Source organism: Pezoporus occidentalis, unplaced genomic scaffold (assembly GCF_034315485.1).
Source record: "Pezoporus occidentalis ecotype Australia unplaced genomic scaffold, CSIRO_AGI_Poc_V1 ctg132, whole genome shotgun sequence".
Classification (NCBI taxonomy): Eukaryota; Metazoa; Chordata; class Aves; order Psittaciformes; family Psittacidae; genus Pezoporus; species Pezoporus occidentalis.
The window spans coordinates 1535639-1558188 of NW_026913126.1; the positions used below are offsets into that span (position 1 = coordinate 1535639).

Sequence of the window (22550 nt, forward strand, 5' to 3'; positions counted from 1 at the left end):
ACGAAGTGCACAGCACTGCTGCTAGCAGGTGAACAGAAGCATTACTGAGTTCAGCAAAGTGAACTTGAGAGACCATAAAATAAAGCTGCCTTCTCCCAAGTGCTGCAGGGATCAGAACCTAAGAATCAGAGAAATGATTAAAAGATCATAACTGATCATAAGAAAAACATAACTGATCATAAGAAAAACATAACTGATCATAAGAAAAACATAACTGATCATAAGAAAAAATATTTGTAAATATAAAAAAGAGGTATAAAATATATACAGGTAAATATATAAAAAATAGTTGTAAAGACAGTTCTCACTCTACTGAATCACAATATATTTTATTAATTCTAACATCAATTTCATCAGTCCAGCCCACAGAGACAAAACTTTAAAGGTGCTCACAAAATCATTCTATCTACATTTGTTTAGACAGACCTTGGACGAACTTACATAGGCATCTCCTACAGGCAGAAACGCTCCCCCCCACACCCTAATCATATAAATAGGTATGCCAAAATGGCACAAGCTTATAAGGTTTCACAGGAAAAGATGTACATTTTTTATCAAAAACATGAACAAAGGCAGGTAACAAAATACATACGAAACTAGCTGGAACTAGACTTCTAAAGGAAAAAAGGTTGACATTTTCATGCTTCTACACATAGACATACTGCCAGCTGATATGGAAAGAAACTTTCCTTATGAGATGAAACCCTTTTAATCAACGTTATAATGACTGATGATGGTCAATGACCAAGTATGTTGCTAAACATGCTACTTGTCTGATCAAGTAAAGGGGATCCCACATAGCAGGGCAGAACACATGCTGTACTGGTGCAGATCGAACCCCATGTTTTCAATAAACCGTATGCATTGACACAGCCAACTTACCAGAAAAGGAGTTCCCAGACAAAATGCAAGTTAAATCTTAAAAGACAATTCTTTTTGTAGTGATATCAGCTGTTTACCATATCAATTAGTTGCAAACCTATTTTTATCTAATAATTTTTTATACTAACTACTTAAACATTTACAATTTAATTAAAGATACAATTTCTTAGATTCATTTTCTCTAACTGCAGTTTTGAAAGTTGTCAGAAGAATTATAGCTAGGTCTGATCTTGCAAGTTTTATACATGTTGGAAATCCATATAATGTTGAATTAAGTTGTGCACTCTGGGACACAGCTGCATAACTAGATCCATGTGAATGTAAATCACTTTCCCTAGAGCATCACCTTTAAATATTGTTGCTGTATTTCTTTAAGATGAGAAAAATCCCCATTTTACTGCAAAACCAGACTTAAGCATGTTTAAAAACTTGTCAAGTGCCATTATAATATGAAATTGTTGCAACATTTGATGTACAGTATTGTCAAGCATGTGCAATCTGTAAGCATCTAGACTGTTATTTGTGCAAATACATGCAGACCTACTCTGCCTTCATGTGCAAATCCACACTGTCTCCAGTGACAGTTTTGTGGTAGTCACTTAGGGCAGAATCTGGCCTACATTTACCTTCTTGGTATTTAAAAGACAAGAAGAATGATTAACTACTATCTTCTAAAAGGCCCAACTGCAGAATGCTTTAGTAGAAAAATAAACATTTTAAGTTATTGGCAGATAACATTAGTGCAATTATTTTGACTGCCTTACTTTTACACAGTAGATTAAAAAAATATATTGTCACTTGTGAAAGGAACCTAAGACACTTCAGAAGCAGTTATGTAGCTGCCAAATAAAGAGTAAAGAAGAGGAGTGATTCTGTGGCATAACCACAAGCTCTCAATGCCTTTTAATGCTCCAGAAAACAAAATCCAAGGCTTGTAAACTAATTACAGTTCTTTCTGTACAAAAATGCATCACTTATGTGATTTTCAAAAGGCTGACTAACTGCTGAATAAAAAGAGCACATTTTCATATTCAGCTATAGCCTAGACCACATCTGGATCAACTTCTTTCTTTGAAGAACCATTTTTGGTAGTCTGAGTCTGTACACGGTCGTAACAATGGTGCTGGGTTACCATTGTAAGCATTTGACTCTGCTTGTACGCACTTCTGGGTTTGAAGATGAAACAAGGTACCATCCTACAAAAGACAAGAATAAGTTTTGCTTTTCAGGTCTTAAAAATTACAGGCATATCACTGTGTCTTAAAGTAACAGAAGACATTTGCAACAAATAAATGTCACACATATCCTTCTCATGGGGCCATTCAGTGAAGCCAAGAAGTGTAAGTAGAAGATCTCTGAAACGTTATCAAAAGACCCTTTTAAACTTATATTACCAGTGCTTCAGAGCGATTCATGTCTTGACATCTAAGCCCATAAAAGATGTACTAACTTCATTCACTTTCATTGCCTTTTGTTACCGTGCTTGAATATGGGCAGAGAAAACCAAAGTATAGGCATTACCCAAATTCACCAACTTACTGCACATCTTGCAAGAAAAATGTAAATGTTAGTTAAGTGTAGATGTTGGTTATATTTTTAGCAAAGAAAATTCCCGTTTCTTCACAGAGTATATTTTTAGTGGAAAAGGCAAAAATATCTAAGCATGCCCCTTGCCTGCAGATACAGGTGGAGTTAATCACACCTCAAGCCACAGCCCCTGATGCCCAGCAGCGTGTGCTTGCTCATGGCTTGCTGACAGGCTTAGCTGCTGAATGACGTTTCTATTTCCATTGTGATAATTCAAATTTTTGAGTGGACTAATCAATATCTCCCTCACTCGTTTCTGACTCTCTGCCCGTAAGAACTTAATTCTTGCCAGGCTGCTGGGAAGGCTGCTCAAATCTTTGATTATGTTACATCCATAAGGACAGCTTTTCCAGTGTCTGAAATTTCTCTGCACAAAGCAAGAGAAATGTGGTATTGACACCTCACCCATCACTTACCTTGAAAAGTGGGGACCAGTGATTTTGATTTAATGCAATAGAAGAGGAGGAATTGGAAAAGAGCAAAATGCTCTCAAATCGCACGCAGGCACAAAGTGGTCACGAGAAACAAAGAAGATTTGAAGTAATTCCTGAAGTTTCATATGCTAAAAGCTAATGGTTAGGAATGCAGTGGAAACAGATGTATTCCAAAACTGTGTTTTCTGAAGTGACTTCGGGCCTTTCAATATATGTAATCTTAGGGATTAACAGACACGACCTTGAAAAATTCTGTTAAAAGTCAGCATTGAAAATGAAATGTCATTTATTTATAAAGTCAGCCTTTCAAATATTTTGTTTTACTCAGTAATACCACTATGAGCTTCAGACTGGACTAGATACAGTGAATGGACAATAGTTTTCATATTTTTTCTTTTGAATTCACCCTGCCACATATCACTGGTGGTAGTATCCAAGCACGAAATTTGTCTGCCATGGAGCCTGTAGGAGTTTAGATGCACTGTGCAGACACATTAGGTAAACGCACCATTTTGACATATTACGTGACCTTTTCCCTTACCCAAATAATATCACTCCAGAACCTGACCAAGGCCATCTTTTTTCATCCTGTTTGTTTTCTCTTGGGCATCCAGGAACTCCTTCAGAGATTAAAAACTAAACACAAGGTTTTCTAAGATCACATGATATGTTTATTAAATATACTCCCATACTTCTCAGTATTTCACCCCTTTGGGAGTAGGCATTAAGGCTGAAGAAGAGAGGTACAGATTTGCTGAGTGCCCACAGCCAGGACGATTTGTCCTGTGTAGGGGCAGGAGTAGGGCAGAAGGTAGTTTTTCAATGGTGCAGCAAAGTACCCAATGACATATTGCAGAAAAGCTCAGGGAGCACTTCTGGTCTGCATAGGGAGGGTCACGAAAGATGGTTTGCAGAGGAGAAGCAGCAGCTCTCAAAAGCAAGAAAGAGTGTAAAGTAATGGTGGTATGTGAAGTATCAGGGATATATGGGAAATAAATGAAGTCAATGAAAGAAGAGCAGAGATAGACCAGCCACAAGATTGATTGGGAAAGGGCTGTAATTTCTCCTCAGTTCTCAGGAAAAGGCAGTAGGCGTGTGATGCAAGAGAGCTGAGCAGCCCAGAAAATACTAGATATGGACAAGGCAGAGAGACCTCCTTCAACATTCCCAACTCCTCTTAGGTGAAGAAGGGCATTTTCCTTTCTCTCATCCTCCTATTCTTTATGCTGCCATACTCTTCACCTGCACACTGCTGCTACCCTGCTTCTGTGTTCAGATATTAAGACAGCATATCTCAGAGATCTCTACTGAGGTTGTGGCCTGCATGATGTGTAGGCAGTAAAAGAAAAAGAAAGAGAACCTCAACAATTCTCCTTCAACTACTTCCAGAAACCCCAAACGCAAGCAGGCACACTTACCTCTCTGAAAACAAACTTCTGGTTTTCAGGAATATTGCGGACATTTTCATGACACAAGTACATTGTCAAGTAGTCGGTCCCCGAATCAACTGCTGCGCAGACTTCTGGCTGTCGGGTATTGTAACGTATTTCATTATGGGATGTGTACTCGAAAAACTACAAACCCAAAAGAAGCAAAAGACAACAGTCATTTCATATGTACACAAGAAAGTATTTATGAGGAGGCTATACTAAGATACTATAATTAAATTCACATATTAAACTTGCCACTGTGAAGAGAAATTCTGCCAAAAATAGTCAAGGAGCCTCAACTTCTGCCATTTGCTAACTTTTTTACAGAAAATCTATCTTAGCACACCACTGCTTTACTCTGGTAGCACTTAAAATGTATGAATTGCTGAATAAATGCCGTGGAAGACAGACTTTCCAGCACTAAAGAATTTACAAAATTCGACTGTAATATTCTACTTGCACATTCTAGATAACACTTAAAAATAGGATGGAAAACATTTTATAGTCTGACATTTTGCCTTCTTAATTCAGTTGTCGCAAAACAATGTTACTTTTAATTAAGAAGTTGCTCACTGCATAGTTCAAAGCAGTTTGGTCAAGGTTCATTTCCAATTACAAAGTACTCCGGAGGCACAGTGATAAGCATTTTATTATATACCATTTTTAGATATTATTTGAAGCAAATCAGCTACAGGTGCTTTTAAACACAAACGTTATTAAAGACAATTTACTGGCTTTGCTTGATGCACAATATTCTACAGAGGTGTTCTGAACATGCTGTAAAACATTTTGGCTTCTGCAGCCAAAAATCATGGTTGATGACTTCCTTAAAATTTTTATATTTATTGTGGACATATGCCAAATTTTGTACTTCATTAAAGAGCGGCAGAGCTTGAGAGCTGTTTGTATTTAGCATGCTTGTAAATAATTTAGATGGCTATAGTGCATGGATGTGTGTTTAGATCCAATTTAGATTATACTAAGTAGAGGAGAGTTTTATACACATCAGAAAATTGCTTTTTACCAATAGTATAGGTGCATTAGTGGAAATCAATAAAAGGATGGAGGGACAGAAGGAATCCTCTTCTGTTTTGTTTCACCCCTGGAGAAAGAGACTGTAAGGCTTTGTGAAAGGGGGTATGCCAATTCAGAAATATTGTGTGCACTTGAACTTAGTGCAAAACCATCCTTAGCAACCACCAAGTCTAATTAACCTTGAAAGAGAAACTGGAAATGGAGTTTTAATGTAAACAGAACTGTGTGATTACAAAGTCTGAAGTCATCCATTTCCAGGTGTAAGAGCTCTGATTTAGACTACGCTGATGGTAGTTGTTTTACGAAATCTGCCCTTCCTTTTAACACAATCAGGTATTTCTCTGCTAAGGTGGCTGTCGCAGCCATACTCAGATGAATGCTGCCCATTGCATCATGGCTTTGCTTTTTTTTGGCAGTGGTGCAAGTGACTGACCCCCTATTTTTAACCTGTGTGCCACCATTCATTTGTGGTATGCCGCAAAGGGAAGTGAGTGTTTTGAGAAAGCAGCTTCACCCAGGAGACTCTGATTTCACCTTGAAATCTATTGCTAGGACCTGTTCCTATGATGTAGGCTGAACTGCCTTTACGACATTTGCTCTATGCCAGAAATGTCGACTCATCAATGGAAGTCAACTGTGAGAACATTGGCCTATTATTATTACTATTATTATGAAAAACAGCAATGTGCTTGGTGACAGCCAGCATGGCTTCACTAAGGGGAAATCCTGCCTGACCAATTTGATAAGGCTACAGAACTGATGGCCAGGGGTAGAGCAGTTGACATCATCTACCTGGACTTGTGCAAAGCGCTCGACACTGTCCAGCACGATATCCCCGTCTCTAAATTGGAGAGACACGAGCTTGATAGATGGACCACTCGGTGGATAAAGAACTGGCTGGATGGCCGCACACAAAGAGTTGTGGTCAATGGCTCAATGCCCAGCTGGAGACCGGTAAGGAGTGGTGTCCTTCAGGGATCGGTGTTTGGACCAGTGTTGTTCAACATCTTTGTCACTGACATGGACAGTGGGATTGAGTGCGCCCTCAGCAAGTTTGCCGATGACACCAAGCTGTGTGGTTCGGTTGATATGCTGGAGGGAAGGAATGTCATCCAGAGGGACCTCGACACGCTTGTGAGGTGGGCTGATGCCAACCTCATGAAGTTTAACCATGACAAGTGCAAGGTCCTACACCTGGGTCGGAGCAATCCAAGGCACAGCTACAGGTTGGGCAGAGAAGAGATTCAGAGCAGCCCTGTGGAGAAGGACTTGGGGGTGCTGGTCAATGAGAAAATGAACATGAGCCCGCTTCAGTGTGCGCTTGCAGCCCAGAAAGCCAACCGTATCCTGGGCTGCATCAAGAGGAGTGTGACCAGCAGGTCAAAGGAGGTGAACCTGCCCCTCTACTCTGCTCTCGTGAGACCTCACCTGGAGTATTGTGTACCATTCTGGTGGCCTCAACATAAAAAGGACATGGAACTGTTGGAACAAGTCCAGAGAAGGGCCATGAGGATGATCAGGGGACTGGAGCATCTCCCATATGAAGATAGGCTGAGAAAGTTGGGGCTGTTCAGCCTGGAGAAGAGAAGGCTGCATGGAGACCTCATAGCAGCCTTCCAGTATCTGAAGGGGGCCTAGAAGGATGCTGGGGAGGGACTCTTCATTAGAGACTGCAGTGATGGGACCAGGGGTAACAGGTTAAAACTTAAACAGGGGAAGTTTAGACTGGATATAAGGAGGAAGTTCTTTACTGTGAGGGTGGTGAGGCACTGGAATGGGTTGCCCAAGGAAGTTGTGAATGCTCCATTCTTAGCGGTGTTCAAGGCCAGGCTGGACAGAGCCTTGGATGACATGGTCTAGTGGAAGGTATCCCTGCCCATGGCAGGGGGGCTGGAACTTGATGATCCTAAGGTCCTTTCCATCGCTAACTATTCTATGATTCTATTTACCCCAATAGGAAGGGGCTATTCCCTGGCCTTCAGGCTTTTGTTCCCATGTTCGGTATCTGATTGGCACATGGAAAGTCTACTTCTTCAGGCACCTCATTGAGCTATAAAGGGCACTCACTCATTTTAAGCCTATGACTTGTGAATAATGAAAAAAAAAAAGCTTCAATCCCTCTCATTTGTGTCTGGATGGACATTTTTTTACAGCTGTCACTTTTACAGGGCCACATGTAGAGCCCTGCTCATTAGTAGATTTATTAGATACAATAACTTCTTTTAGCAATTTGCATTCAGTATCAGTGAAAGCCTGCAAGCTGCTGATTGCACCAGATGCATCAAGAATAGATGGAACAGCTACTAGGACAGAGTGCTCCTTACTATTGACATCTTCCTTGAATGACCTCTCAAGGACTTGTACCAGATTTTGGAATAGAAGAGCAAGTAAAATGGTTATTTCTGAATAACATTAATGTTATAATAACAATAATAAGAATGTTATTTCTGGATATTAAGGATTGGGGTTGTAGCATTAGCAACTAAGGACTCCTGCCTCCTTGTCCAATTAATATTATACAGTTCTTTAACCTATACTCCTTCAAATGAAATAAATACTTCAGGCTTCAGGCTTTTTCAAGCTCCAGTAATACATGAGATAAACCTCTTTGACCTCAAAAAGTAAAGTGTTCTTTAATGCCCTTTCCTTGCTGAGCTGGTTCTGTGGACAGAAGGGAAGCATTTTCAAACTGATCCATAGCTCAGCAACTAGTAGCTATGCAGCATTTCTTTGCTTCAGAGAACCAGCAGACTCCTTTAAGTGCTACTGAGAAGCTTGATGAGGCCTTTTATCCAGTGCCTAGTACTTCTGGGTGATCTATGGGATATGCTGGAGCTGCATCAGTGCTCTGCAGAAAAAGTGATGGAGGCAGATTTCAGATACCTCACCACACCCTGTAACCTACTCTCACCCCTCCCTGTGCCTGGATACTGCTCCTCTGCACATATGAAGAAGTTTGCACTTGATGGGTACAACCAGCAGAGAGGATACCAGGTCTGATACTCCTTTCACAGAAAACCCAAGGACTTTGCTAAGCTATTTGCCTGCCTCTCCCTATTTGCCTCAAATCTATCAGCTGAAAATGGGAATATTGGAGGAAGCACTACCAGACAAAGCAGGCTGTTCAGTGGTTTCCCATCCTCCTACCACATCAGATCAGCTTCCTGCCATCATACATGGGTGCCCTCCATACTGCTTCCCAACCATACCAGGAAGGGCAATGGGCTTTATTAGTGTTGAATTTCAAAGCCTTCATTCTCATTTACTGGGGACAGACAATCCCACAAAACTCCAGCAGCCTGAGGTGCAAGCACCAAGCAGCCAACATTTTGTGTATTTTCTGTCTCTCTTCCATATACACACAGGTCCTACCCCTGCAGTTGTATCCTCATCTTCTTGCTACAACGGACTCACTAATTTTAAACAACCTACTTACACAACAACTCCTTACACAAAAGCAACTCAAAAGGACTAAAAACAACAGTCTCACTTAGGCCATGGATTCAAGGAAAACATCAACAAACTACCAGGGACCTTAGTTTTCTCAGAGTAATTTTTGTTACTGAGACATAACATGGGAGCAGGTGCTGGACTTTATAAAAAATCAAGAGCGCAGAGCTCTCTCCTCTCGGCACAGTGCGCACAGATATTCAGAGGTCACTTTAAGTGGAGAATTGCTTCCAGTGAAAAAAGCTTTTGCAGTTGTCCCCTACAAAAACAGCCACCTGCCAGCAGCATATCATGCCAGCGGATGGGTGTACTGGAGTGTAAGACACAGATGTCTGACCAAGTTAACCTTCATTAATGTTAAATCCTATCAAGATGTTTTTGGATAATAACTTTACTGAGCTGTACTCTGGAGAATAAACTTCATTCCTTTGTACCATGAAACAGAGTGAATGTGCAGCAGGGAATACTGTTTGAGGAAGAAAGTGATGAATCGTGGAACAAACACTGCAACTAGAAGAAGGGATGAGAAAAAGACTAAAGGACTCAAAATGGGAGCTAGCCAGGAAAGAAGAAAGGCATGTGAAAAGGAGCAAAACATGACCTAATCTGAGTAGTAACTGGGGGAAGAGTAAGTGAGAGGAGAGACAGAGTGAGGGTGTTAGCAAAAGGCTGTGAGACAGACAGCATGGGAAAGAAAGTGTTAAGTAGCATGTAGTGAAGAAACTGCAACTGTCTATGATACATGGTGCTGGACAGGGGACTGTATGGAAGCTTTGTAATGAGGGTTTGCTGCTAAAGCTGTATATAAGTAATGAGTGATGAGAACAGATTGGAGGAGAACAGGCAGAAGAGTTCTGTATTAGGATGCCAGATTCCCTTCCAAGGACAATCAGAACTTAAGGGCTACCTGCTGTTAGCAAACATCTGTGAAACTCTGAAATGCCCTGCTCACCTTAACACAACCAGAAGATGACAAACCTGGTCACCATCAGCTGACAGTGATGTATGTACATGTGGGAGATTTGACTGTTTCAATCCTGCCACTGTCACCTGCCAACTGAGCTAAGGAATTCATACCACCAGGAACAGCCTACTACCTTTGCAGAACAACTGTCAAAAGGTGGGGGCCAGGAAGGAAATAGAAATATCCTGCTGGTAGGTTTCACGGCTATTTGTGAGCCAGAAAAAGAAGGTGCAAGTTCAGCAACCCTGACTTTCGTTTCCTGTCTCACTTGTGCTTCTATGCCTTGTCTTATTTTAGCCTCCCTCTATTCCTGTACCTGCAGTTCTTCCTGCTGTTCACTTCTTCTCTTGCAACTACTACTCATACCCCCGTTTGCCAATCAGTATCTCCACTAAAGGGGTCTACAGTGATTCTGATTGTTTCATGCTCCTTCCTTGTCTTCCTCTGTCACACATGAGGCTCCTTGCCTGTTGCCCTACCTCTGTCACAAGCTTCTTCTGCCCCCTGCCACCTTGGCCCCCTTTCCCTGGTTCCATGCCTTTTGCCCACTGTGTTTGCCATTCCCTCGTCAGGCTCTGCAATTCCCCGTGTCACCTCCTATTTTCTCTCATGGGTTTATATCGCAGTCAGGCAACTTCTCCATTTCTCCTGCTGCCTAGATGCCAGCAGAGGGAGCGCTAATTGCACCGCTCCCACAGCATCGGTGCTCTCAGCCCGGTGCTGCTATTGCAGGTGTGTTGCACCATCAGCAGAGATAGCAATGCTCTGACATCTAGCAATGTGGTCTTTGCAGCAAATTCAGTTAATCTTTTAGTGCTAGCTAAACAAAGGACAACTGTAAAAGTGTCCTCTCATGACAATCCATCTCTCAGTTGCACTGTTGCTTTCACCTTTTGTCCTATATCATTATTTTTTTCTTGGTGGAAGAGAAAATTCAAACAAACTTTCTTTTCTCAGAAAAATACAAAAAGATTCAACCCCTCTACTCTTGTAATCTAAAAAAAAAAAAAAAAAAATCTATAAATACCTTTTGTGTTTGAGTATGCAATCCCATACTTGAAATACTTCTTAATCTACAACAGCAATCAATTCTTCCTCATAAGGAAGTGGCTTAACTCTGTTGTCTGATTATCAACTTCTGTATAGGTGTACACAAGCGTATTAACTTGTGCATGGAGCTGAACTGGAGGAGTAAAATGGGGTGGGGTGACATACATCTGTCAGTACTGAGATCCTTTGGCTTTTATGATGCAAGACTCTCTGCCTGCCCTACCCTGCGCCTTGGTCTCCAGGATAGAAACATTAGGAAAGTTAAGACATAAACTGATAAATAATACTAAAACCCAGAAAAGTTTCTTGTTAGTACTTAAGGCAACAAACTTGCTACCAAAACCAAATCTACTTTCTTCTAAGATACAAAGCAGAGTGCTAAGACTATTGTTTTCCTTTTCTTATTTAAAAGGCAAGTCACATTAGAAGCTTCTTTCTTAACACATACTTGCTTTTCACTCCTCAAGCTTGTATATATTTATAAAGCAAAGTTCAGAAAGATAAGAAATACACTGCTTATCTGCCACATCTCTGGTTCTTTCCCAGACTTGTTTTTCCTTTCCTAACTGAATGTTTGGGTTAATTTCCTTAAGAAAAAAAAAAAATTCCCAAAGAGTAAAGTCACCCAAGTTGTCAATTTTATGTACTTACTCTCAACAAAGACCTTGGTTATTTCTCTACCCCTCCCCACCAGAAGCATACTATATAGTCTAATCTGAGTTAGAAGCCAAAAATCAAGCTAAATAGGGAAGTACATGTTACATGCCACAGAAACACCAAACCTTAATTCTAAATGGTGGCCACTCAAAGCCATGCAAAATATCCATTGTAAATTGGCACATGGTGCCCATAAACACTTTTAACATGGCATTATGCAGACAGCTTTATGGGTATCATAACTAACCATGAATGCACACACTTTCAATCAGCAGGGAGAAAGACACCAGCAAGCATTTTCAGCTTCAGAAGTTAAAACCAGGAAAGGAATAATGAAAGTGTTAGAGGGACCCCTGCTCCCCTGGGATTCTGGAGCCCAAGCCCAACATGACATTTCTCTACTGTGGAGTTCAGGAGAAGATGCCCTCCAAAACCACTTGCACAGTTTAGACAAGCATGAAGAGGAAAAGACATGATGACAGACACAGGCAGAACTAGGTGAGGTTTGCAGTATTATTAAGGGCTTTGGAGACATGGACAGACAAAAGCTCAGAGATGTGCTGGTCTGCCCAAGACCAGCTGGAGGTGAACAAACACTGGCCTAATAAACATTACAGCTGCAGTGCTATGCTGTTAACCCCTGCTAATGAGCTCTGTGGAAAGGCATAATTAAGGTATGCATGAGTTCTCTCATCTGGGTAGACACATCTTCAGAATGAAGAAAATCTGTCCTGGATATACATCAAAATTACAAGCAGTCGGTGCAAGAATCAAAATCAGACCTACGATTACTTCATTGTGGCAACATATTCTCTCAGCCCTACTGCAATGCCTTTACCATACTTTTTTACATTACAACCGTGTTAGTCAGAATTAAAGTAAACCAAATCTTACCTGATTTTGTCCCATGCCATGACATGGGTACAGTATGATCCTGTGTCCGGTTACTTGATGTTCATTTGTAGGGTTATAGTCAAAACAGAAGTTTGCCATTCCTCTATTCTTCAGCTAATCAAAACAAGAATATTTTAAAGTATTAAACTAAGGAAAATATGTTGTAGTCACTTTACACCCATCCTGCTGGGCTGTGAGGTTTATATCCTAGAGCTAGAGCAAATTAACTTGATTAGATCAAGTGGATCCAATGGCAACATCTCTCTGACTAGTGTGAAATAAGACTGTTGGGACCATCTTGACTTCGGGCATTGAAGCAGACAGGCTTCCCCTAGGAATGACACCGTGTTCCTGTGTATTTGCAAATGAAGTAGGTAGGAACTATGAAAAGCTGTGTTGAAACCCAGCAAGCCAGCAATCCGCATGGAACAGAAGAGTCAGGGATGTCTTCCCCCACCCAGGATGTACTTCTTCAATTATTCTTATGAAGACTACATACTTTTCTGAGTTTGTCAAATGGGTGATATTACAAGGATTTGTTCTCAAAAGGATTGCAGTACCCTCTTGAGGTTGAGCAAGCAGACAGATTTTAAGAACAGTATCTTACACCTCAAAGTGGGTAACATGTCTTTGGAGACAGACACTAGGTGTGACATTAAACATTCTTTACCAGTGTGGCTGATCTCTGACACATGAGGTGCATAACTTTCAGATTAAATTTTAAAGTATTAAGTCACCTCATTTTAAAAACATCAGGCCAATTAACAGGGACTTGTATTTAAGTATTCAGGAGGCAAAAGTGACTGAAAATAAGTTAAACAATGTCATAACAATTACTGACTCTTAGTATTAGCCACTTAACTGAATTTAAAATTACACAAGGCAAAAGAGGTTCTGTAAGCATAGGTTCAAGCTGAATGCCCCCGTTACTGAATGTAATTATATCACAGACAAAAAGAATAAGCATAGTAAATCTCAGAAGAGTTAGCTCAGCAAGGTGTAATTTCACTGCTCTTAACTAGTCATGATAATTGCATCCTCAGTTCTCAATGGGGAGAATGGATAGACACAAAGGGACTGCAAAAGGCTAAAACCAAACAAACAAGACAAACCCTGCAGGACCCAAACCCACCACAGACCTAACCACACAAGTTGAAAAATTAAATATTTCTGTTCTACATACATTTTTCTTTCCTAACTGCTGTTTTTATTGCTACCCAACATCCTCTTTCCACTGCTTTGTGCCTATTCCCGCTGAATGACAGCCAAGCTCTCAGTGCTCTGCATGCCTGGGCTGCTGGCCCAAGGCAACAGTAATACAGAGGGTCTCTGGAGGACCACCAAGAGCTTGGGGCCCTTTGCAGGCCTGCTGGGGCTGTGAGACTCTCCTGTCAGAGCCAAATGTATAAATGTAGGAGTGAAGCCCTACCCTTACAGGCTTTGCCTCTTAATTCCTCTCTGAACACGTTTCCACTAGCATTCGGTGGAATTTTTCAGTACAAGATAAACCAACATGTGAATTTGGTGTTTGATAAAATTCGTCCTTACTTTAGCAGAAGCAAATAAACCTCCCTGGGAACCCTTTCTACAGAAAGCACTGCTTGGTTTGTTGGGAACCCACTAGGCTGCTGCACCCTTCCCCTGAGCTGTCAGAAGACATTTCATTTACTTTGATAACACTAGACAAGTACCACACCTCCAAAAGTAGGAAAGGAAAGTTTCTTTAACAGATGACTTTTAACACAACCGTGTAACTACGTAAACCAAACAATAAGCTTCTCATCTTTCTGCATTCTACATCAAGAATGTGCAGACATATTCCTAAACATACACGGCCCATATCTCAACCTATTTATTTTAGTTTGTTTTATCAGATACCAGTAGATATTCTTCTATACCCACACTTCATCAGTAAGCCTAATAGATATTCAAGACATACTCTGTGGGAATAGCCCATACTAAGCTGTCAGATGACCTGATCTGAAATGATAAAAGATTTGAAAATCTGATCACTGCACCATTTAGGCAAAAAAACTAAAACCCGCCCTCAGTTCCTAGGCAGAAAAAAAGAAGTATGAGAGAATTTGTGAAAGTAGTGTTTTTCTCTTGTTAAATGAGAACACAGTTTAAGTTCCCTTTATGTGCAACAGCTCTATCAAAACAGTAATCATTCATTCATTTCTGAAGCTCTCTTTATTCCCATATCCACCATAAACACATCATGCAATAAGAACAAAATTTTCTCTGTGACTTACCTTAATTCTTTTGCAGAATGCTGCATTAGAGAAACAGAAGCAAGAAAAAATGTTGATCACCTTGTCATTTAAACACATAGATCTAAAAAGTTCTGCCCATGCAGGATTACTGGCTGCATCTTTCTACAGTGTTTGTCTCCTGTTGAAACATTGCAGGCATACTCTACAGTGCCACTGAGTTACCACTCATTTGCAGGCTGCGATACGTAATAAACAGCAGCTACTGAGATATTCACCTCAGACCTTTATCCCCTACTGCTTGGAGAAATTCAAATCTGTTTTTTCCCTAAAAAATCTGCACACTTGCATATATTGACAGAATACAGGTATCAATCTGGCTTTGGGGTTATTTTGAAGATAAAATCTATGTCATGTAACTGTAAGCAACACATCAACAACAGATTTTTTACATTAAAACTTCATTACATTAGTTGGTAAGTACAGTCAGTGGAGTACAGCCAACTTCTCATCCACAAAACAGATCAGAATCCTCTTTATTCCACCACAGTGGCATTGCTGCTGATGCATTAATGGAATGGGCAGATGATACTGTGGGACACAGTAAGATACAGATTTGTAGCAAGCAAACAGCTTCATGGTACTGACCAGTCATAAGCTTTTAACTCAAAGGTAATCTGAGCAGTCACAGGGGATGATTTTTCTGAGCATATGATATTTTCATATCATGCTTTTTTGAATTAAAAATAGTGAATATCCTCAGATTTCTGTTAACTTGTTAAATGCAATGCTGAAATGGGTATACAATGCTGATGACTAAGACCCTTTGAAGGAATCAAAATAATGAGACACTGCTACTGGAATCTAGTTGCTCACTCCAGCGAGTCCAGATCTCCCTGGGAAACTCAAGAACATACAAGCACATGTCTCAAGTAATGCTGTATTCACTTGAGATTAGTATCAAACACTTGAACTTCTCCCACTTCCTTTAAAAAGGTCTGTCTCAAGCTTTCAGAGGCTGCACAGCCAACAGAGTGGTGCATGTTTTGCTATGATGGCCATCAGATCTCCAGGTCTAGTCAGCCATAACACTGGGTACCAATTCAATCTCAAGTGGTACAATAGAAATTGTATTATAATGCAGTTTTAGAGGTATGCCCTAGAGGAGGCTGTTTTAGAGCCTGATGCCTCAGAGGACTTCTAACACCAGACATCCAATAGTTTTCTTGATATATAACTTAAGCCACATAGCAAAGATCGCTTCCGTAAGTTTGTCCATATATATCATGTGTTATTTGGATAAATTACAAAATTCTCTCTTTTTTTTGTCACAGCAAAACAAAATTCTTTATCGTTTTAAAGGCTTAAAATCCTTCTTCCTGATTTTTTTTTTAAGGTTATTTCTGGCCTAAATTAATAGAAAATTATGACTAAGCATTTGGAAATTCATTGATGATTAAAATTGTCTTGAGGGAAAATGTGGAAGGAAATGGCCAACAGAAAACTTCAAGTTTTTGATCTCCCAACTGATTCAGTCAGTCTCAGATGCCTTTAAGGATAGATGGTGAAAGAGCCATCAGCTAGATAGCCACAAACATCTATCAGCTTAGCTGCTTCACATCAGCTAGAATAAAGACCAGATAGAAACTGTTTGAGAAGAACAGAGGAAAACTTCTCATATCTGAACATAACGTAGTCTCACTGCCAAGTAATAAAACTTACAGAAAAGCAGAGGTAAAATCCTGATTTTTAAGTCAATGCTGCCTTTTTAAAGCAATCTGGATGCCAAGTTCAAAACCAAATTCACTGGCTGACCATAATCTTCAATCTCAGATATGCCAGCAATACTTAGTAAGAGGGGAGAAGAACCCTGGCTATTGAACCCTTGCTTTGCACCCATGTATTTCCACATTCATCAACAACACAAAAAAATCACAGAGCTGCCCAGTTCCTCCATTTTCACCTACCCGCATGATGCAGCTACATCACAGTACTAATACTGGACACATAAAATGGCTCAAAGTTCTTCCTAGAGGTGTCCGCACCATCCCATCCCATAGCAGCTAAGATTTTTAAGCAGACCTAGTCTGGGCTGTGAGGGTGGGCAATCTGCACAGGCCTGGGGTTCAAGTCTTTTTAAGATTTCACACCAGCTGCAGCAGAAGTATACACTTCACTGGTAAGTACAAGCTCAAGGATAGCCAAATCAGGTGCTATGCCAGCAAGAAAAGAGACATCAGTGCTCTGTACAAGAACCTAAAAAGGATTTTCAGCCTTTCCAGAAATGCTGACATCTTAATATTTTAACCCACTGTCATAGTTTAAACCCTAGCGAGACAGCTTGTTCATTCACTCCCAGTGAGTGGTGCTGGGCTGAAAGCAATCGAGGCCCCCCCACCCCGGGGGCTCTCCCATTCCACACTCCTGGAGGGATGGGGAGGAAAATCAAAAGAGTGCAACTCCCATGGGTTGAGACAAGAACAGTCCAGCAACCAATGTACAACACAAATCACCACCGCTACCACCAATGACAACAATGATAAAATAACAAGGGAAGAGAATACAATACCACCCACCGAGAAACGAGTCTGACCCAGAAGACCCCGTGTCCTTCCGACTAACTCCCAGTTACATCCTGAGCATGACGTGCTGTGGTATGGAATACCTCTTTGGCTAGCTTGGGTCAGGTGTCCTGTCTCTGCTTCCTCCCGGCTTCTCCTCCTCCCTGGCAGAGCATGAGGCTCACAAAGTCCTTGGTCAGAGTAAACATTACTTAGCAACAACTGAAAACATCGGTATCACCAGCACTGTTCCCAGGCTGAAAGTCAAAAACACAGCGTTGCACCAGCTACCAAGAAGGAGAAAAATTGACTGCTACTGCTAAACCCAGGACACCCACTAAGTGTCTACCCGCTTCACTCCCTCCTGCCCCCCAAACAAATTAAACTTGAAAGGTTTAGATCATGTCCCACACAAAGTTCCAAAGCTGCATGGAGCCCAAGAACAAGTTAGAAGTATATGCCTCATTTCTAGGCCTCCAACAGTTTATAAGAATGCAATCATAGTTTGGGCACAAATATTAAAAATTTGGTATGCTTAAATAAAATTAACACCAGTAGCTATTTGTCAGTGCATGGCACTGAATGCTGCTCAATAATTCTTGCATTTATTTCAATAACATACAGCTGAGCTATGGGTAACCTTAGAAAGCTTTTCAACTTCAGTGTAAAGATCTTTAAGGGAGGGAGAAATCCCCATATTCCTTTGCAGTCTCTCTGAACAACTGAATAACCTCACACTAAACTGTGCTGTTAGCAAAGCCAACACTTTGAAACACAGTATTTTTGTGAACCAGAAAAACACTACACAGCTAAAGCAAGAGTAAAGAACATGATCAATGATTCACTGAAGTTAGCAGATGGGACTCAATATCCACAAAACAGTTGAATCACTAGGTGTCATTTTTGCACTGTCACTTTCTTAGAGTATAACTGTACTTTAATTGCATTTTAAACTCTTCCTGAAAAAAAAAAAAGTGCATTCTTATTCTGCTCACAACTAGATGACAGCATTTAAGGATTGACTTTAGAGAAATACACAGAGCACACCCAAATTACACCACAGATACTTCAAGAAGCGCTGAACAAGAATTATTATTTCTAGGTATTGCCAACACCTTTGCTGAGGATGACATGTGCAGTTAAATCGTGAGAGAAACTGCACAAATCCCTTCCCCTCTGAGGGGGTTGAAGCACTGTCATCACTGCCACCAGTCTCAGCTTTGCTTGAGAGGGCAAAGGACGGAAGTAGAGGGGAGGATAAGGTTACTGAAATGCTTGTGGAAGGTAAGTCTCAACATGTTATTGCTTCAGCTGTCACTGACCTTGTCAGTTAGCGATCCAGCACAAAACAACTGAAAACGAACCAGTGCTGTACTGGGGAACATTCAAAGTGCTTGAGTAATGGTGGATATTACCTTTGATGCCAGTGACCACACGGATACCAACTCAAGCGCAAAGCTCCAAGACAAATGGAGGAGGGTGGCTACTCTCTCAGAGGTTCCCAAGAGCTTTGCTGGCAGCTGATGCACATCCCAGGGGAGCTCCTACAACTCCCCAAGGAAAAGACTGTTCTCTATGGAAAACTGCAGCATTTCCACATTAGGATCTTTTCCGTTCAAAAAATAAAAAAGCTATTAGGGAAGACTGTGTGGAGACTTGGTTCTTGTGTGTTTTGTACACCCACAATAATCAGGTTTTTTCCTCCACTCACGGAGATCCAGCAGAGACTGAGTAATTGAAGTGCAGATGGCAGCAAGACAAGACTGTTGTGACACAGGCTGGATGTGATGCAGCAGTGTGGGAACGCAGCTTAGCTAGATCTGCAGAGTGATCGAGTTACCAGCAGAAGTACTTCTAAATCAATGCGGCATTGGTAATCAGGAAGGCATTTTATACAGCTTTGCCTGGCAGAAAGGCGCAGTCTTGTCTTGCTAATAAGACACGCAGCAGATATCTACTCATTTTTCAGACAAGCGGGTATTTGCTGCATCATCTCTGCCTTCATCCCTTTCAAATAAGATTACAGAAATGTGATATACATGGAGCTAGTTTATATTTATTTGTAAGCTGCAAACAGCATAGAAAGTTGTCAACTCTTAAAAAGGAGAAGGGGATTCTGATATTGAACCAACGAAAACTATTTGTGAACCTGTGCTGGTCTGAAGTGGCCTCCACATTAAAAATTAACACGTTGGTTTTGACATGTAGAATCCTGTATGATCTGTGAACTCACAGCACCAGCTCCCTCTCCCATCATAATTTTCATCAGATAAAATGTGCAAATACGTGTTTCAATGCACTTTCCACTGGTAGTGGTGGAAATACCCTCCCTGGAAGTGTTCAAAAACCATGTAGATGCCCTCAGTGTTATGGTTTAGTGGTGGACCTGGCAGTCCTGGGGTAAAGGTTGGACTTAATGATCTCAAAGGTCTTTTCCAATGTAGTTGATTCCGATTCTGTTTTCAAGTCAACAAGTAAAAAATGGAACACTTTGGTGTTTCAATAAATTAACAAAGTCATCTTTTGTTGCCTTTAACGCTCCCAAAGCATCAACTGGAAGGTGTAATTCATGGCTACATTGCCTGTTCTTCTCCCTTCTCACAGGACTGCTTCATGAACAGCACCCCCTAGATAAAATTCTGATAGAAACCACATGTTAAAGCCTACCAATTTTAACTGAATTTGATCAAAATCCCAAACTGATTTTAGCTTAAAAATACCTTGATATTGAGTTAGTAGGAGAGCTCAGAGAACCGCAAGGAGGCCCCTTCTCAGCAGCCACATACCATTCCAAAGAAGCCTGGTCTGTCCTCAGGTACATGAAGCTCTGGGTACACATTCTCCAAGAACCATTTGAAGTCCTTACATTTCAGCTTCTCTCGAAGGAGTCTCCTTTCTGTCACATCTCCATATGGTTCCTGAAAGAAAAAAAAAAGAAAAAGAAGGAGGAAACGATTAAAAATAACCCCAACCAGAACAGATGCTTTCTTTTAAATTATCTTTTTACATTATTAGGAACCGTATGCTAAAGTGATGAGTAGGACTTTTAGCCAGGAAAAATCCTTATGTTTGGGTGCTGGATTTGATTTCATTATCCTTACATTTGTTAAATGTTGACAGAAAAAGAATTGGAACAGTGTACATAAAGTTTTAAAATACTCTAGAGGACAGTTTGTCTGAGAAAACTCCTCAAATCTGCAAGTAAGGAAGTCCTTGAATATAGATTTCTGGGAAGTGAGATGATGTGTTGGAAAATAAAACTCCCTTTAGCTGGATAATTGAAAATCTCAAAAGCAGTGAATGAATCTTGAGCATTTTAAACCATTACACCATGCATTTGCAAATTTCCTGTACCAACAGATTTACAATTAACTGATGAAATTTATAAAATCTGCTAATGTTTCCTTAGAACTTCACAGTTTTGGCAGGTGGGGAGTATAAAGTCTTAAAACTCCAGAGAAAAGCTTCCATGGCAGACGTTTCCCTGTCTATAGATGGAGCAGAGTTCACATCTTTTCATGTCTGTCTTCAAAAATCTGTCTTTATATTGACTAAGGACTTCAAACAGTCAGGCATGAGATAGCATTTGCAACCCCCTGATTTTTACAGGTCATTTGACATACTCTTTCATCAAACCACGTATATGTTTGCATTTCTCAAAGATGTGGAAATATCACTGGAAACACAAAGCTGATATAGAACAGAGGCAAAGATGCGTGCTTGAATAAACAAAGAGCATGACATATTAGCTCCAAGGTCTGAACATTAATCTTGAAGTGAAACTTTATGGAACCAAATTCTGCAGCCATAGCATCAATCATTTTTTCATTATGCCATGGAACTGAATATTTGGATTAGATGAAGTAAAAGGGTCTGAACTCAACCACTGCAACAACTGGTGCATAGAGTACTATAGAAACTAGCGTGCATCAGCGGTAGCTTTGTTACGTGCAAAAAAACCCACACAAGTCTCACCTCACATCCACACTGTCACAATAAGCCAATATGCATAATTTCCAGCACACAAATATCCTTTAAAGTTCTGTCATCACAGACATAAGTTGCCCAGAACTTTACAAGAAAAACTGTCAGCATTTATTGCTGTTTTCTCATTGTATACAACAAGCAGAATCAGGCTGGCACTGCCTGTGAGCTCCTGTCTTCAGATATACAAACCCCATATTTCTCATAAAGTCAGACACTAATAATAAAACCTAAATGGCTTTTATGATGTTAAACAATTATTACAAATGCATGGACTGTAATAACCTAATTATCCAGTTTAATCCAAAGGAACACAAGATGGAAACTAACCAAATTCAGCTTCCCCAGCGTCCTCCAGCACATTATTTAAAAGCCTAATGGTTTCAAGAGCACTTTTTCCCCAAACACATCTATTGGGGTAGACCACCCACACATGTGGGGGTCTCCCTGTCCCCCTGCCTGGTCCCTAAGCTCTGCTCCAGCACAGCCAGAGGTGAGTGCCCAGCAGCCCACCCATCACATGCACAAAACCAGAAAGCCAGCGCTTAGAAAACTTGCTGTGCAAAGAAAAGTGTCTGGGGAGATTAAGCACCTCCAGAAATAAGAAACAGCAAAGAATTATTTCTTTTAGGCCTGAATTTTGAAATCTGTGCCAGAGATTCATTCAAGGCACTATGTGGATATTTCAGCATTAGTCTTGCAGCCTACAGGCCCCTCATGGTAAGTATACCCAAGCTATGAATTTGCACACCGGTTTACTGTTTTGACCTACTCAATTTTGATAGTATTTATCTCCTGAAAAATACAAATGATCTTGTATTTTCTTTCTCACAGACAATAAAGATATTAACTGGTTGTTTTTTTAAAAAAAACATCAGAACTGATAATTCAGACATTTTATTAGGGACATATTCACCTGAGTTCCCAGGACTGACTTTAATTACTTTAATCTTTGCAATATTGATTTTATTGGGACTTGTTTTTAATCAAACGTCATGCAGCAGTAAATCAAACAGGAAAATCCATCTTGTCTTACATCAGTCCAAAGCTTTACAATTATCACAAGATAAGTAATATTGCTAAAGATTATTACCATGCTGTTCACTTAAAGAGCTACTGCTCATTGAAACTTGATGATTAACATTCATTAAGTGTGTCTGTTCTGCAATTCTTTATCGATAGAATCCTGTATGAGCTGTTTCACAGAAGTGCACACTTTAGGCTAAACAGCTCCACCTTCCACCTTACCTGAGTCACCTTGCTTAGCTTTATTCCTTCACTTATTCATTCATTCATTTAATATTGACAGAGATTTAGCTGCCTTCTAGTATTACAGAGTTTCTGTCTTTTTTCTATATTACTATACATACACTGACTCTATGCTTGGAAAAAGTTTCAGAAGAAATAAG

At 40.4% G+C, this 22550-nt stretch overlaps 1 protein-coding gene across 1 annotated transcript in view; it reads right to left on the reverse strand.

The window, feature by feature from the left end:
• Positions 1–313: 313 nt before the first annotated feature.
• GALNT12 (polypeptide N-acetylgalactosaminyltransferase 12) overlaps positions 314–22550 on the reverse strand; it is a 50894-nt gene continuing 28657 nt past the window's right edge. Inside the window, exons 7-10 of the mRNA XM_062608976.1 lie at positions 19944–20075; positions 12384–12497; positions 4322–4477; positions 314–2078 (exon numbers count right to left, since the gene is read on the reverse strand). Of these exons, the coding sequence (XP_062464960.1) occupies positions 1941–2078; positions 4322–4477; positions 12384–12497; positions 19944–20075 (540 nt within the window). The 3' untranslated portion in view covers positions 314–1940. The remainder of the gene's footprint in view (positions 2079–4321; positions 4478–12383; positions 12498–19943; positions 20076–22550) is intronic.